This window comes from Ammospiza caudacuta, chromosome 5 (assembly GCF_027887145.1).
Source record: "Ammospiza caudacuta isolate bAmmCau1 chromosome 5, bAmmCau1.pri, whole genome shotgun sequence".
NCBI lineage: Eukaryota > Metazoa > Chordata > Aves > Passeriformes > Passerellidae > Ammospiza > Ammospiza caudacuta.
Window position 1 is genome coordinate 24,939,724 of NC_080597.1, and position 18,527 is coordinate 24,958,250.

The following is an 18,527-nucleotide window of genomic DNA, read 5'->3' on the forward strand; positions in this document are numbered from 1 at the left end:
ACCATCCATGCTCAAACAAATTCCAATGGGCTGTAGCAATACTATTATGGAGAGTCAAAAAACCACCATCAGGACAGAGAGTGAAGTTCCCTGAGAAAGGGAAACCAGCTCGTTGCCACTGAGCAATATGTCAGAAAAGATGCTTAAAGAAAATTATTTAAAAACATTTTATTTGGGTGAAGAGGGAGGGGAAGGTTAAATACACATAAAACTCTTCTTTCTGAAAGCTGTGAACTGAATTCATCCCTACCCAGCGATGGGAAGTGGGTGAGCCCAGCCAGTTTCACAGCTCTGCTTCCTTTCTTTGAGATTCGAAGGTGGGAAGTGCAATGTGCCAAGTGCCAACGGGGTGTGGAGGTAAAGAATAGGTTGATCAACCAGGGGAGGAAGAGAAAGGGAGAGCAGAGGATGTTCGGGGGTGGGGAGAGAAAAGGTACATTGTTCTTTCTCCAGCTCCAAAGAGCCAAGTAAGAAAGTCTGGCACCATATAATGTTTTTTCCAGGGGAGTCTCTGCCTATGGCTCTTAGCCCCGACATCACCAACCCAAGAGGAAAAGAAACAAAGCTACAAAATTATGTGGTCTCTGAGGTGGCTGCAATCAAATGATAAGGAGGGGAATGCTGATAATGCAGTTGCATTGAAATGGCACTTCCAGAGGTTGCACAAAGGAGAAAAAGGAAAGGCAGGGGGTGGGCTGAATAACTGTCTAATTGGCCTCTGGACCTTCCAGGTGGGAAGAAGGATCCAAAGGGTTCTGAAAAGGGGAAAATGAAGCATCCAAAGGGTTCTGAAAAGGTACACTTATGAGGAGTTCTTTTTGTAAGCCTCCTACCACATGATTATACCTTTGCCATGTCCATTTGCTGAAAAAAAGTTATCTTGAGATTCCAGCCCTGGGCCAGATGCAGTACTAAAGAGCATCATGCAGGACATGCAATTCTAAGAACAAGATTCTGCATGGTCATAGAAAACATTTCATGCAGTCACTGAAAAGCTGACAAAAGGCCACTGTGAGTGTAAGCAAAATTAGTGCCTGGCGTTGTGCAATCTGCTAACACATCTCTCAGAGCTCTCCCTTTCAGGCAAAGAGTAAGGTTGACACAATGCCATTGTTTCAGAGATTGTTAGTTTTCACATCCTAAAAGCCAGATCATCTCTGTGGTGATACTGCGTGGGAGACAAGCACTCAACAAAATCCTTATTAATTATTTATCAGCAGGCCCACTCTATTCTTGGATATGCTGGCAAACTGTGCAGTAATTGGGAGAGTTGCTCAAAGCAGTAACTGGTGCCATCTGCACCCAAGTGAGCTTATGCTGATTTAAATCTCAGCTTCTGCTCATTACTTTGTTCCACCATGTTTGTTCGTGTCCTAGATGTTACCAAGAACAAAACATCATTACTGTTGCTGCCAGCCAGCAGCTGCACACATAAAGGGCAATGATGCACGTGCCTCGATGCACCTCTCAGGTCCATGTGCTTTTGGGACATAAAGGTATTTTTTACAGCTGCCTCACTCTGCATGGTAACAGCATACAGCAAACATCAGTGTCTCCCTGTTTCATTACCCTCTTCACAATGTACCAGACAGATTATATTTCTAAAAGCCAAAGCTGATGTCACTACTGTAGGGAAACTCACTCTTGTGTCAAGGCACTAGAAGTCCTGAGTCAGTGTGATAAATGTTAAATAAAAATTCTATTTGCATAAGCTGAGGGACAATGTGCCACTGTCTCTGGGAGAATGAAGGTATGATTACCTCAGGTTTAATTTTCCTTTTCAGGTTCTGCTAGATATAGTTGCTGCTATCATATCATAAACGATGATTCACCAAGTGGAGAAGAGGAATTAACTATTCACAAACACTCAGCAAGGGGATTACATATTCTCTCTAGTTCCCCCTTTATTCACAGAGAAAGATGTTTGTGGAATCAAGTTTTTATGAACAGTAGAAGGTATCAGGTGAACACATTTATACTGTATATATATAAAGTGGGTGATAGGAGGAATATACAACACCCTTCCTCCACTTCTTTCCTCACCCCCACATACGGTGCCTGTTATCAGGATTTGTGAGCACATTTTCTGAGTAACTACTGCCTAACTGGGAAATTTGCATCCCTTCATTGTCTGGTACCCACTACCCTCAGCTACGTCTAAAAAGTCTGGCACATTTACACCATGCATTCTCTGACAAATTTCCCTGGCAGACCTTTCTTCATTTAATGCTGAGAAACCTTGCCTCAAGAAATGCATGTCAGAAATATACCAAAAAACTTCTCCCTTCCCAGAAGATTTTACACCACACTACTGAAGTCCTAAGTCATAGCACTGTTCAGTTCTAGAAGAAAGATCCTACAAATAACCACCATCCCTAGCAATAATGATGTGTTTCCCTTAGTGATGCCTCAAGTTGCCCCTTCTCACCCCTCCCCACTGTCCCAATAGCATGCCGCCACAAATCTGCATTCACTTCAATCCTCCCTAACCCACAGTAAAACAAATTTGCTGTGATAGGGGCAGAGGTTGCAGAAGATTTGTTGAAAAGCAAAGATATTACATGACCAGGTTATTAAAGATGTTTGCAGCTGTGTCCTATCAGAACTGGAGCCTAAGGCTGGTGTGGCATCCTGGGAGAGTCCCTATCATGTGCAGACTTCACCCTCCTGGAGAAAAGAGTGGGACTGTTTACATTTTCTCTAATACACTTCCAAATGTAACTCCATATCATGCACAGCTTGATGGAAGACCATCTCCTTTCCAATCTGTGAGTCTAATAACTCACAAATATCCCATCCAACTACTTTCAAACTTTCAAGAAAAGTTCATGCTTTGGCACATAAGAAATTAGGACTGGAAAGAAACTGGGGTAGGGGATTTCCCCAAGGCAATGGATGTTCATAACTGTAATTAAAAAAGAAAAAAAAATGCTTTACAGCCTCAACTATGGATCATTCTCCTTAAGAGATGTTAACCAGCATGGAATGCCACATTCACTCAAAAGATGAAAACTGCACTTACAGTTAACTTCTAGTGAAGTTGCCAAGCAGATGTTTATTTTTGGCTTCCACATTTACCAAAGCCAAATACTACACTGAGTTGGGATTTCACAAAGTCTAATTGCTTTTCTTCCAGGTTACAATTTTGTTGGAACCATAAAGGGGGGGAAAAGGAGGGAAAAAAAAAACCAACAGAAAAAAAAAAGCTGACTTCACTTTTAAGTAGGAAAAAACCTGGTAGCATCCGTTTCTATCATGTCTGTTTATATCATAGTTTAAATGAGGTTAGAATTGTGCAATCATTACTGATCGACTTCCAAACAGCACAGCTCTATCCAGCACATAAGCAAAAGAGGAAAAGTCACTGAAAGAGAAACCTGTGTCAGTCAGTCTTTTAATTTCTGCAAGTCTGTGTGCAGACTGTTTAGCACTAATTAAATTACTGGCAAGGACTGAAAAGAATTCACAAGAATTCTCAAAAGAATTTAAGAGGACTGAAAGAATTCACAAGCCCCAAGTTCACTGTTCTCAATGTTACATGGGTATTACAGATCCACTCTCCAAAACCTGGAAGATAGATTTCACAGTAATTTTGGGGCTTGATCTCACAGCTACCACAGCTGCTGATGTAATGCAAAATGCTAACCTGAGGCAGCAGAGAGGAACTTTAATTCAATGTTGTTTTTTCATTGTGAATAAGCAGTGAACCACACTGAAGTAATCCTCCAAAGTAGGAGTGCACACTGTTCAAGGCATCAATTTGGGGATGAAACATAAAACCGAGATCTTGGCTGTGTCATTATAAAAAAAGCCCTTTATGACTTTCTTAAGAAGACAGGTACAAAGCCCTGGTGCCTGGATCTAGTTCCAGTTTGAAAATTACTCCTGTAATTCCTCCAATAATTTAAATTGGAAATGGGGTTATTCAGACCCTCTAAGCAACTGCTGCAAACTGCTACAATGTGCTGCTAAATAATGGTAACCTCAGCTGTTACCAGAGTCTCTGAAGTGATTTTGCAGGTTTAGGTGAAAGGTACTACATCAGTGCAAGGCTGTAATTCACATTAATCAAGGAAGAGGGTTAGACATTGTTTGAACTCTTAGAACCATTTCTTCCCAAGAAGCCATCTCACAGCACATTTTCATTTATTGGTACGTTCTGTTTGAAAAAGTTGTGGATAAATAAATGTAACTTGGATTATTCTCTCTTTTTCACTGAAGCTTCTGCGAGTTCAGAGAAACCTCAGAACCACTGAGAGCTTTGCACATATTTACAATGCCTCTTCCACCATAAATGTGAAGTCAGCCGGTACTGTGGGGATCTTTTGATTTTGCTCTCCAGTCCTACAGTCCTTCAGAGAAAAAAGAGAAGTGCTGTTTCACCACGAGAATTACAATAGTACAAGGAAAAACTTGGGAAGAGTGTTTTTTGAAAGAAATGTCTGTACTTTCATGCACCACAACACTCATTAAAACCAAAAACCATACTGTTTGACCACCTGACATTCCTAATTAACAGAACGGAATTTTTAAGTGTGAAAAGATTTTTAAAGCTGAATTTATAGACTTTAGTCTTTTAGAATTACATTGATGAGCAAGGATTCGTTATGTAAAGTCCGTGGGTCACAGAAATTACATGATGGAGGGTGCACAGATGTGTTTAAACAGCACAATTGGAAGGGTTAATGACATGGAAATATCAGAAGCACCTGTATCTAGTATACTTTCCTAAACTGATCTAAGGTGGATCAAAATATAAACACCACTTCCTGGTGGGAATCTAACAAACCATAAACCCATATCCTATCTGGAAAAATACTCTTGACATACAAAAAGATTGGCAATCGTGTATCAAAGCCTCACCCAGATTATTTTGCTCCAGGGCTTACAGATCGCTTTGCAATATTAAATTTGTTTTTGTTAACACACTGCTTCAGTATTACATTGTTCTGTCTGGACATTACCTATTTAATGGTTCCTTCTGGGAAGGGATCGTCTTAGAATTTATGATGGAATGTGGTGGAATTACTACAGTGGGACGAAAGGAGTTTGCTAAGATTTCTTCCCCATCCGTCTCTGATTTCTGAGAAATATTTACACCCCTGAAGGTAGAGGAACCTCCTGTTGTTCATTTCTGTTTATTGAAAGTAAATTACCAGGGCCACCCTAATGGCTCAGGAGAGAGAGTAAAACAGGAACGGGAACACTCTTGCTCCCTGCAGCCAGTTGGGCTTGGAATGAATGTGAGAGGGTGAGGAATGAATTATACTTTCCTACAATTAAGTGGCTGGCCATCTAGCAATTCTGTAGCCTTAAATGCATAATTCCAGCTTTCCCTGCTAGAAGAGGAGTTCACAACTGCAGGCAGTTGCTCTAAGCAGTTATGAGGAGACTTAACTTTGGAGGGAAAAAGCACAACGCAATTATTTTTCAGGATGGAAAGCTTTGCCTAAGAACTCCTTCAGACCCTGCGAGCTCCATGACTGTTACCCCCTTCTTCAACATGCACAAACACCTTTTTTGGCATGTGTTTTGGCTGGAGTCAGTTGAACGAGAGAGAGTTAGAACCCATGTTTCTGGGATCCCCTTGCCAGAAGCTAAGCTGTTAGGTAGTGTAACAACAGCAGCCCAGGATTCCCACTTCACCCTGTCAGTGACCTTTGCACACACTTGGACATACCCCCTTCCTCAGAGTGAGGAGCAATTCCCTTCCATGCTGCTCAGTCCAGAAACACATCTCAGCAAATACCACAAATCATGTCAGACCAAGCAGGACTATTAAAGCAGCGCTGCATAATGTGAATTGCTGTCCACAAGGGACCGGACCAAGAGACTGCCTAACCCACTTTGTTTAACTTTTTAGTTAAACAATCCTGAAAGGGGAAGCTGCATTGCTGCTCTGGAAATTACAACTTTAATCTCATTTGAACTACGTATTCCTCAGCTGAGGAAATAATTTAAGAACCAACTCCCAAATAAGACATTTTTCTACATTTCCTGGAAATATATTATTTCCAATGCTGTGAAATAAAAGCAGACTTATTAATTTACCCAGGTTAAAGTTCTTCCAGTAGCCCTAATAAACTCTAATGTCAGGCTAATTACATGCATTTCACCAGTTTTGCATATATTCATGTTGCTCAAAGGAACACCACACAACACCAGTGGAACACGGATCGTGTCCAACTCAGCCCCACAAACCATTTGCACATATTGCATTTATTGCTCACTCGTGCTGCACTGCCCACAGCAGAAATCCATAGTGCTTCCCTGAACACAGAGCAAGCTCCATTTCCCCTCCTTGGGTATGCTTTAATACAGCTCTGAGGTGCCAGATTTTACTGGGTTATTTAAACAGCGTCTAGAGTTTTGCTGGGCAGATAAGAAGAATAACTTGGGTGTGCAGTAAAACAAAGATACAGCTGTTTGTGCCAAACATTCAATTTATGGCAATACTTCATAGGAATTATTCCCCATAACAACTGAACTGTCATATCCTACAACTACATCCCAGGCAACCTCCCAGATGAACTCACTATGGCTGCTGTCTGATGTGTTCTACATACAAACATCCAGAACTAACCAGATGTTCTCTATGTAAAACATTTGGTTTGAAACATGCAGTTCTTCTTTCCAAAAATCCATTACATTTGTTTAATGGACTCGCACAGTTCAACTAAAATATCCTGGAGCAGACATTTGAGTGTAACTCTACTCTACAAGGCCCATCAGGAAGGAAGGAAGGAAGGAAGGAAGGAAGGAAGGAAGTGTCGGAAGGAAGGAAGGAAGGAAGTGTCGGAAGGAAGGAAGGAAGTGTCGGAAGGAAGGAAGTGTCGGAAGGAAGGAAGTGTCGGAAGGAAGTGTCGGAAGGAAGTGTCGGAAGGAAGTGTCGGAAGGAAGGAAGGAAGTGTCGGAAGGAAGTGTCGGAAGGAAGTGTCGGAAGGAAGTGTCGGAAGGAAGGAAGGAAGGAAGGAAGGAAGGAAGGAAGGAAGGAAGGAAGGAAGGAAGGAAGGAAGGAAGTGTCGGAAGGAAGTGTCGGAAGGAAGGAAGGAAGTGTCGGAAGGAAGTGTCGGAAGGAAGTGTCGGAAGGAAGTGTCGGAAGGAAGGAAGTGTCGGAAGGAAGTGTCGGAAGGAAGTGTCGGAAGGAAGTGTCGGAAGGAAGGAAGGAAGTGTCGGAAGGAAGTGAAGGAAAGGAAGGAAGGAAGGAAGGAAGGAAGGAAGGAAGGAAGGAAGGAAGGAAGGAAGGAAGGAAGGAAGGAAGGAAGGAAGGAAGGAAGGAAGGAAGGAAGGAAGGAAGGAAGGAAGGAAGGAAGGAAGGAAGGAAGGAAGGAAGGAAGGAAGGAAGGGAGAAAGAGAGAAAGAGAGAAAGAGAGAAAGAGAGAAAGAGAGAAAGAGAGAAAGAGAGAAAGAGAGAAAGAGAGAAAGAGAGAAAGAGAGAAAGAGAGAAAGAGAGAAAGAAAGAAAGAAAGAAAGAAAGAAAGAAAGAAAGAAAGAAAGAAAGAAAGAAAGAAAGAAAGAAAGAAAGAAAGAAAGAAAGAAAGAAAGAAAGAGAGAAGAAAGAAAGAAAGAAAGAAAGAAAGAAAGAAAGAAAGAAAGAAAGAAAAGGCAAATGAGAATGCTTTTCATGATTTATACTGTCTTTATGATCAGCCAGTTCATAAAATACAAGCTCTGCTCTACAGACAATAACACAAATCGCTTTCAAGTGTATTGTTTAGTCTTTGCCTGTGTTAAAGAAATACTTCAATTTAAAAAAAGGGCCGAACTATACTCTTCAGCTTATAAGTGTTAACGCAACTGAGAGCAGCATTTTACCCACATACATCACAGGCGATGCAGTTTTTTTGGCTTATGCTCAGAATGAGTGAGTAATGACATCCAATAATGATAATCAGTTACATTCACGGTTGCAGAGTTTTCCTTTCATCCAAGAAAGGCTTGAAGGAGGTTGAAGTACAGCATGAAATCTTTCTCCCTGATGAACTCCTTGTGAGCAATGCATAACCCAAAACAAGGCCTATCACAGGTTCCCTTAGACCACGTTTACACAATAAAATGCCAGACAGAATGGAGGAATACTTTGTTTTACTGAAACACTGGTAGAAAACTCTCAAACTGTACACAAAAAAAAAAAACCGTAGTTGCAAAGGATGGCTAGTCTCGGGCCTGGGTGCAAAAGCACTGCACAATCCAGCCTAAAGGCCCTCATTCCTCCCAGGCTGTGCTGACACAACAGCAACTAAGTTGTATCAGGTGGTGATCAACAGTGAGAACTGTCTCCAAGGCACAAGAGATGGCGGGTTTTTGAAAAACTGGCACCATCCCTTCAAAGTGTGACTGAAACTATGGAAGAAGATGTTAATTTTAAGAGCAATTTTCCTGAGATGGTTATACCCACACAAGGAATGGCTCAGCACAGTGCTGGAGCTGTGGTCAACCTCAGCTCTCTCCTCATGGCTCCACCACAGAGTTTCTGGATGAACCTCAGGGAAACCACTCACCCTCCTGGAAGCCCAAAGCATGGCTGTAACAGTTGGCTCCTACAAGAATTGGAGCTTAAACCCACAGATCACCATTTAATGGTTTCACCTCATTTTGGTGCCCTGAAGAGAATAAAAACATGACAAAGGAAGTAGCATGAAGGATGCTCATGTATAGTCCTGATTAAAAAGGTATCTTCCCAAGAGGCCAATGTGAACATCTCTCAGTTACATCCCTACACAGGTCAGCTAAGCCCGCATTGCCTGCAGCAGGTATTCACAGGAATTTTGCCAGTTCCAGACCACATGGCATTAGAGCACATACCAAATGGGAAGGTTGCACTCTCCCCTCTTCTCGTCCCAAAGGCTATTTTATTTCCTCCCACCAAAACAACAGCCCTCAGCTCTGCCCTGCAGAATCCACTGCACCAGTTGTCCCCAGGCATCTCCGAGCACCTTTGCTCCTCCTTCCTGAGCTGCACTCTGCTGGGGAAGCCATAATATTTGATTTGTGCAGAGTGGCAAAAATATGCAAATAAGTGACAGCTCTGAACACGTGCCTTGGAAGCTATTTCTTTAACAAATGCTTTGCTGTCTTCCCCTGTCAGACTTGTGTGCAAAAGACTTAACCTTTTTGTGTCAACAACAAAGCACCGTTAAACAAAAAGAAACATTTGCTTAGTTACCACACAGCTCAAAGAAGTATTTCTACCCAACCCCTATTGCTATCTTTTGTGATTAAAAAAATATTCACACTCATTTTTAAAATAACACTTGTACCTCAAATAAAAGGAGATATCTTTCACCACCAGGCATTTAATAGAGATTAGAAATACCATCAGAGATTAAATGCCTTATTGTGTACAGGAAACATGATATGAAGGCTTTGAGATCTCCATCAACAGCAGGATCTCAATTTTTCTGATCTACCAAGGAATACCTAAATTTAGTCCCTGAACTTGGTATAATTTCACAGGAACAATAAATTACTATTTTTTTAAGCCTAATATCCCGTAACTAGTGTCTTTATTCTGAAGCAGGGCTGCTTAAGGCCAAACACGCTGACTCAGCTCCATGGCCCAGCCAGACATTAAGATAATTGCAAGTCCATCAAGTAGCCAGACTTCAGAAGAAAGACAGTGCTCCAGCCTTAAGTCATCCCATATGTGACTGCTGCACCAGAGTCACCGAGGGGCTCTGGGATCACCAATGTTCCCCAGGAAGGCGCGGCAACAGGGGAAGCACAGCCTGCCAAACACCAATGCCCTGTCACAGAGGCAGCCAGCCCCACACAAGGTGCAGCAGACCCTCCCCTTCACCAGGCTAGTGTCCCAGGGACAAAGCAGCAAGCGCTCTCAGGCACCATGCTGAAGGTGTGGTGAGGTGAAGTGGGAGATGCTGACAGTGAGAAGGGAAGGCTGAGGTGGAATCCAGAAATTAAGAGTTACATTAGGAGCATGCTAAGCTCAGCAATCTCAGCTGCAGTTTTCTTAATATTTATAAAAAACAAGACCAGCATTTATTTTGTGATTTTCACATTCATCTACAACTGGCCAGGATGGTTTCACACAGGCCAGCCATGCTAACCCCTTGTCCCACAGCTGTCCTGTGACAGAGTTTTTTTCAAGTGAATAAAATACTTCAATGGTGGTTCCTTTATCTCCTACATTGGTAAGCATAGAGCCTGGAAAAGTCTATACTTGTGCAAGACCCAGGACTTCCATCACATCATGGACCAATAGCAGCTTTAAGGACTGATGGTTCATAAACCATCAGAGCTAAGGAAGTTCGGTCTTTGGAGAGCTGAGGGACACAGTGAGCTTATATCATGCAACAGTTTAACAAACTGAATTGAGGATTGCCCCACGGTCTGGAGTTGAAAATAGAGAAATTGTGGAGCTCAAGTAAGAGTACAAGAACCATGGAAGATCAAGGGATGGTTACAACCTTGCCCCCTCCATGCTTTGCAGCACACAGTAAAGGTTACAGGAGGGCCTCCACACCCACTAAACATCTAGCATTTTTGGTGTGGGTCCAGGATGTTTGAGGGGTATGGCCAGACACAGTACACACATGGAGTACCTCACCCAGCCTTCGAGTGTTCAAAGGTCTAGGATCCCCTAATTTATACAACGTACTATGCTGCCTGTGAAGACATGGTGATAAAATATATTCTGTTTAAAAGCAGATACTTCTCAAATCATAACTTGCAGATGCTCAAAGTCTTTCATGTGGGTAAGAGGAATGAGAGCCATAGAGACTGATTTTGTAGCCAGGGAGTACAGGAAGCAACAGCAGGAGAAGACTATTGAAAGCCTGGATACACTTATGGCTTTAATGAATCGGTCATCAAATATAACAACACACATATGCAGTTTTTACCTTCCTTTGTAGTTCACTCCCCACCCTCCCCAGCTATTCCCTATATATCTAGCAAAGTGGAAATTATTTTGAGTTTAGTTTATTAAATGGATACACATCGTATTCACATCTGCTGAAAGATATTTGAAGGAAACACTGACAAATATCATTTACATATTTAGTTGGAGACCTTTTTATCTGAGACATTTCCTCTGACATATCAACTATCCTAAGTACAATGACCCATCAGTGCTAATGACGAGGTTTTTCTATAGTGTCTGGTGCACACCTGGGCAATTTAGGGAGGAGGCAAGAAGGACATGCTCTTGTAGGTCCCATGCCAATGTGCCCATCACTGGTCGTGTGAAACCATCAACACAGAACACCTGAGATGGTTGCCTCCAGCCTAGCCCAGGTCAGGAGCTGCTAAGGCTCAGGCCAGCACACTGAGGAGCCAACAATAGCTTTTGCTATCCATGCTCCTATCCCACCCCAAGCCTGGAGGCAAACCTCTAGCTTCAGAGAATAGTTCAGAGCTGTAGCAGAAAGCATTGTTTGGTCCCGCTTTTTAGAGGAAAATATAAAAGACATCAGTAAGGAGAACAGTGTCTTGCTGAGAGGAGCACGGTTGCAAGCAAGAGGAGGAGCTTTGACATCAGCATTCCAGTTCATGTAGACAGAGGGTACATGAGTGTATACAGGAGGGAGAGACTAGAACCAGGCAGATGCCCATGTCAAACCAAAGGTCATCAACCAGTTTCCAAATGCCTGGTACACAGCTTTTGAAAACATGTCCCATAGGCTCTACATTTGGATAATCATGGCTATACACATGTTCACCTGCTGGTATTCAGGGCTGATATATCCAGAGCTGGTTTTCAACCCACGCAGTTGTCATTCTTCCTTGGCACTGCTGTTGCCCCACTGGGTGCCTCCTCCCAATTCCTCACTCCAGCAGAAGCTCTCCAGTTACTTATTTACCAGACAAAACACAGACTAACTACAATTACAGTTCTGTAAAGAATAAACAATTGTTCACAAGAACTGCACATTCCACACAGTTTCATTCAACATGCATGACCCCGAACTACAGTACATACAATAACTGTCTCCACATGGCAAATCCACTCTGCGGTTCCTAAAAAATAATAATTTTTAGAACACATGCCACTAAAAAATGCAGTACATTTTAGCAATATTTAATTAAAGACTTTATACAAGCAATTTCCATTCTCTTGTGTTACCTAGCACATGGTGCTGTGAAACCATTTGTAAAAACACTTAGGCATTTTATAGCGTTTTTAGCTGAAAGCTGCATTAAAAACATTGGCTCAAATTCTGTTGTGAAATTTCACATGTAGAGGGAATCACACTAAGTATGCATCAAGCCAAAATGTGCCCTGCTCATTAGTCTAACTTTCCCATATTAACCCTTCCAGAAAGGAATACACTGAGACACAGGGAAGTTTATCATCGGCCCAAAATTGCTCAATCCAATGCAGAAGAAAAAAAATAAGGCAACAGTCTCTTGGAAACTTTTAATTTCTTCACCTGTAAGGAAGTGCAACATCATTGAGAAAATATCATTTGATCTTTACTCAAAGCTCAAAGAACATGCTGTTCTCTAATTTAAGAAAAGACATGACAAACGAATATATTCAGATGACCCCTTACTGGCTAGTCATTAATTCAGACTTTCATACCACTGACCCATACTTCCCTGAACAAATCTGCTTCTCCAACAGAAATTCTCAGTGCAGAAAACTAGTAATCTGTTCTAGTGCCTTTCTCCTGATGACCTTCATGCTGTAATCAGTTATTTCTGTCTGCACCCCTTAATGTTAAGGTCTTCTTTGGCATTACAATTATGCAAGTGTTTATATGAAGACTGCAGCAATTTGATACAACCAGGTAGTAACTCCTATGGTAATAAAGCCCACAATATTCACTGTGAATTACATTAGAATAATTCCAGTGGTTTTCTTTCCATTTGCTGCTTTTTTTTAAACCACAATCTCAGAACATATATAATAGTTAAGGGTGGAAAAAATAACAAATTAACAGCAAAACTGTTTTCAAGCCCATATGCTCTTTCCAACTTCTATTCATTCCAGGTCTAGAATTTCCATGCATGCAGAGGATGACCTGAGTTTCACTAACATGCCTTCAGCACCATGAAAACACTGTCCAGATTTAGTCACATTACAAGTCCCTAAAGGAACTCAGTCTGAACATCTTAAATAAATAAATAAATACATATGCACATGCATAAGATTTAGGCTACATATTTTGCAAGAATCCCTTCTGCCCTGAAGAACCCCTGGCCCCCATGTGACGTGGCAGAAGAGGTGCCCTGCTCTGGCAGCACAGGCTGCACAGACCCTGCTGGCAGCTGCCAGAGCAGGGAGCAGAGCCGCACACCCTGCGCGGGTCATCGCGCTGGCACGCACAACAAAGCAGGAGGCAGCGCAGCACAAAAGGGCCAGCAATGGAGACCAAAGCTGGATGTCACACAGGGACAAAAGCCCCGGGTAAAGAGAGAGGCCAGGAGGCAGGACAGGCTGAGTGCTGCAAGAGGAGGGTGTCATCCACAGGACCTTGATGTTACATAGTCTACGTGTCTGGACAAATCAGGTACTTGGTTGTGCACTCAAAACTAGCTGAAACTTCTGCTGATTTTGGCTTTAATTGGCAAGTTTTTCCTTTCTCGTGCATAAAATGTGGTAGTAATGCAAGCTATTAATACTATAATTGACGTGTATTATTAGAGCTGTGGAAGCCACATTCATGAATCAGGAACCTGCTAAGAAAGTACTGTACAGACACTTCACATCACATCAGCATTGTGTAGATACTTATTCCTGTGTCTGCCACAAAGGAAGATGTCTTAGTAAGAGCAACAAGAACCTAAAAAGAAATAAACAGATTCTGTGTCAGATTTGGACATTATCCCGCAGAAGATGCAAACCAAGCAACCGAGATAAAAATCAATATGAAGCAGTGACCCAAGTGCTAACTGGAGAAATTCTCAGGGCAAAAAATAGAAATATATTATTAAAGACAAAAGAATCACATGCATCAGAGGGATACTCACATTTTCTGTGATATTGGCAGCACAGGTGAGAGAACAAATGTTTCACCTGGCTTTCACTGCCCTCAGTGACCCATTAACACACTTTTATCCTATTATAAGGAACTTATAAAAACCACACTCCAAAGAAATGGTTGTGTGCCCAACAAGGCCTTACTTACTGACATGACAGAGCCATAATTGTGGATATTCAAATTTTGGTTTTGTCATGATATGGAGAAATACAATCAGCAAAGCAAAAGTCCTCCTTTCATGTAATCTGTTGCTGTTCCAGGTTTCAAAGACCCTGTGCGACCCTTCAAACTCATCAAGAACCAGACCTGTGTCAAAGTGAAGACTTGCAGTGCAGTTGTAAATAAAATATTTGGTTGCTCTAAAGTTTGAGGGTTTTTTACAAGATTTTGATCCAGAAACCAATTACATTTGGCAACATCCTTCTACCCGCACTTATTATGCAAAAGAGATAAATAATAGACGGCAGCCACCACACATAACATGGCTGTCCAAATATGCACCATGTGCCTGCTCTCCATGCTGGGCTGCTGCTTGTCATCAATTCCCAAAAGAATTAACTTTCCGGAGGAACGGCTGGAGGAGAATAGTGCTTCCTCCACCTGCTGGTGAGGAGGAAGAAAAGATGTAGTGGCTCAGGCAGAAAGAGGAAGATGAAGGAAGAGGGGAGGCAGGCTCCTGCAGCTACTCCCCATCACCTCCCAAGCGCAGGCTAGGGAGAGAAAGGCAGACAAACTTCCTGGCTTTGGCAAACAGCAAACACCTATCTGTAATCGAAATCTGCATTCTATTTACTATTTATTCCAGTGGAATCATCTACTCAAAGAAGAATCCAGCAGCATTTACCATCTTCAGGCACCATGCGTAGAATCAGCCAGAGGTGGTCAATACACACCTTAAATAAGGCTGAAATAAGCGTAACTGTGGATTTCTTGGCTAACAAAATTGAATACATAACACTAACAAAAGTTCCGTTCTTTGGTTTAACATGTGCAAGATGACAAGTGGAAAAAACACCCACAGAAACGTGAGTGTTGCTTACAGGTGCCTTAATTTAAAATGTCAAAAGTTACAACTGTGTATACTGAGACAGCACAAATGAAGAAACCTTGCTGGCAAAATTAGGCACCTCATACATCATATACTGGGCTATATTTTAACTGCTCCATGCAGCATGCAATACTGTCTGTAGTCACTGTGGTAACTAATGCACAAATTCACCTAAGTTGTTTCCAGTAACAAACCAAATGTATCATACAATCTACCCTGGAGCTTTATGGCAGGAAACTTTATGATCATGTCTCACTGCATTACAAGGAAAGACAACAAAGTTAAAGTTAAGAGGAATAACAATTTGAATAAACCTGTAACCTGCTAACACATGCCAAATACTAATTTCATTTGAGTCAACAGAAATCCTGCTACTGATTTCCAATGGCATAGCATTAAAGCACATCTGTACTTTGCACTGAACTGCCTTCTCACCTTGGTTTTACTTTATTTACCCAAACCTAACAGTTTATTTCATTTCTGAGCTCTGTTTATATAGATGACAACAAATTCAAAGTTTGTGCTTCATATTAAAAGCCTGGCTAATCACGTAAACCTCTTTATTAAATTCCATACAGCTAAAGAAATTCTTGACAGACAAGAGAAGTGGAAAGGCTAAACAGGAGAATTGCTTGAACAAGACTGATGAATGGGAACACAAGGTCCAGCTTTGCAATCTGTTACCATTCAGCTTTAAATACTGAGTAAAGAAAGTGATGATCAGCTAAACCAGTAACACTTACCACTGAGTAAAGAAAGTGATGATCAGCTAAACCAGTAACAGAGCAGGAAGCAAACAGCCTGCACAAGAGCACCCTTAGGACTCTCGCTGCTGGTTGCAATAGGATTGGCATTGGACATGGTGCAAGAGACAGTGCCGGCCACATCGCATTCCCTACTGGACACGGCAGCATCTGGTCCAACCTGCTCATGGATAACACAAACACTGCCCCTAAAAAGAACTGAGAAGAGGAAAGGGAAGAGAAAGAGGGGTGGAAAAAGCAAAGAAAAACTGCTGCTCTCTGATCAGTCATCTCCAGTCAGTTCTCTAATCTCACCCATGGAAAGGAATCAGTGTTCACACTGATCAGTAACAGTCAGACAAGGGAACTGTCAGAAAACAAGAAGCGTTTTCCATTCACCGAGATCTGGCTGGATTCCTGACAACTAGCTTTTATTCTGCAAGCAGACAAACTCTGGATATTTTACATACACTCACAGATGTTACAGTTCAAATAGACACGTTACGCCAGAGCTCGCCTGCAGACTAGTTAATAATTACGGAGTGCCACACGCCAAGGCTTGCATTACTCCAGTAAAAAACTCACACCCTGGTAAGGACTTGTTCAGCTTCTACATACCAGCTGATACAGCAAATTATATATTTTTATTGCATTTAAGATTGAATAGGTATTCTGATTTTCACTCTCTCCATTTCAAGATGGCATTGGCCATACAAATTCAGTTGACGATAACATCAAAGTATACTCTAACTGTGCAGCTGAAGAGCTTGACAGTTAGCAAAATATGGAAAGACCTAGCGTGTTGTTAAGTTAGATGAGACACACATCTACCTACTCTAGATCCCTTCCTCTGTGAGAGCTCTTTCCAAACCCAAATCTCATGGTACATTACTGCCACCCTTTTTTTGTTTATTTCTCAACTCCTTGAAAAGAGATGTTTCCAACTTATTTGTTTATTCACTACATTTTACAATGCAACTCAAAACTAATCTACTTAAAAAATAATAGTAAGCATATAATATAGCCCTGAAGCTTTTGCTAGCCTGAAGTCATAAAACAGCCAAGACAGCAAACTTTAAAAATCATGGACTTAGAGTGAGCATGTGCAGAGATGTCCATCTCTGGTTTCTCTTCAGCCAGTCTCCAAATGAGCTAATAAACTGAAAGCATATATGATATGACTACAACTTGGCCGGAACTCTCATTTTCACTGTCAACACAAAGATATTCAGTTGCAAAGTGTTCCTTATTAAAGTCATAGCATCTGAAATTTCATTTTCTTTTACAGGCCCTTCTGCCTCTGGGTGCGTGTTGAGCTCCCCAGCAACCAAAAGGGAAAGGTAAATGTAACATCACCAGGGAAATACCTCACTTTTAGATGAAGTCCAGTGAAAACTCATATAGTGCACTTCAGGACAAAGACCTCTGTAAAAAAAACCCTATCTCTTTAACACAAAAATGCCCACCTCTCATTCCCCTGCCCTCTGTGGATAGTTATGTATTTCTGGGAAGGAAAAATGACAATAATTCTGACTAATATGTACGCTGCTTCAATTGCATTTCTGCGCCCGGCTGGAGCGCTGCACCAGTGAGGAAATGCTGAAGCTGAGTTATTGATGGACAATCCCCAGGCTGCTTGAAGTCTCAAGCCAGCCAGCACCAGAGCAGTGAAATGGATCATAAAAACCAATGGGGTGGGCTGCAGTCCCTGCAATTTTTTTAGGTGTCAGCAAAGTTCAGCTCACAGAAGTATGAGCGAATCACAGCATTTTTAACCAGAGAAGCAAACGTTTTCCCTTCTGACAGTACTTTGTGAGCAGCGCTGGTTAGCCAGGGGATGTGACAGGTTTCTCCAAAACGTGAATTTCCACTGGGCAAAAAACTATTCACAGTGGACACGCGTGTTAAAAAAAAAAAAAAAAAAAAAAAAAAAAAAAAAGTAAGTCACCCTAATTTTCCAATAATAACACATCTCTCCAAAATGTACCAATGAGCTACTACAATGCCTCTACCACTCCTCTCAGATGAAAGTCTCTCTGCAGGGTTGAACAAAGCCGCGGACCGCAGGCACGGGTGCGATGCTGAGCGGGTCCCCGCCTTGGCACCACCCGCCGGCCCAGTACACAGGACGGATGCACCCGGCCAGCTCTGTTCCGAAATCGGCGCTGGAATATGATCTTATATATACACCTGCATATATAATAGTGTATATAAGAGAAAGAGGCAGAGAGAAGCCGCTCTGTTGCCTTACCACTCTGCCAGAGAACCTCTCGATGGCCCGCTTGACTTTGCCGTAGGTGCCTTTGCCCAAGGTCTCCTGCAGCTCGTAGCGATGCTTCAGGTTGTGCTTGTGGTGATGCCGTTTCACCCCCTGCTGCTTCCTCGCCGCCGTTACCTCCGGGGACGGAGCCGCCCGGACCGGCTCCTCCATGGCCGCCGCCGCCGCCGCCTCGCCGCCGGGCGGGCCGGGGCCGCAGGAGGAGCAGCGGGGCGGCGCGGGGCTGGAGCTGGAACTGCTGTTGGCGCGGGCGGCCGCCTCGGCGCCCTCCATGCCCAGCGGCAGCGGGCGCGGTACGAGCGCCCCGCTGGCCTCACCGCCTCTGCCTCGGCCCCGCGCCCGCGCCGGCACCACGGGGCGCGGCGGGCGGGGCGGGCCAGGGGGCGGTGGCGGCGCCCCCGCTCTCCGCCCCTTCCCCGCCGCCCGCCCCGGCGGCGGCACCGGCGTGGGGCGGCTCCTCCGCCCGGCCCGCCCCGCTCCGCCCCGCCCCGCCCCGCTCCGCCCCGCCCCGC

At 43.0% G+C, this 18,527-nt stretch overlaps 1 protein-coding gene across 2 annotated transcripts in view; it reads right to left on the bottom strand.

The window, feature by feature from the left end:
- NUAK1 (NUAK family kinase 1) overlaps nucleotides 1-18,288 on the bottom strand; it is a 48,422-nt gene extending 30,134 nt beyond the window's left edge. Inside the window, exon 1 of one of the 2 annotated variants that reach the window (XM_058804898.1) lies at nucleotides 17,989-18,288. In XM_058804898.1, coding sequence (XP_058660881.1) covers nucleotides 17,989-18,288 — 300 coding nt within the window. The remainder of the gene's footprint in view (nucleotides 1-17,988) is intronic. The other variant, XM_058804899.1, reaches the window with a different exon arrangement.
- Between the last annotated feature and the right edge of the window lie 239 nt (nucleotides 18,289-18,527).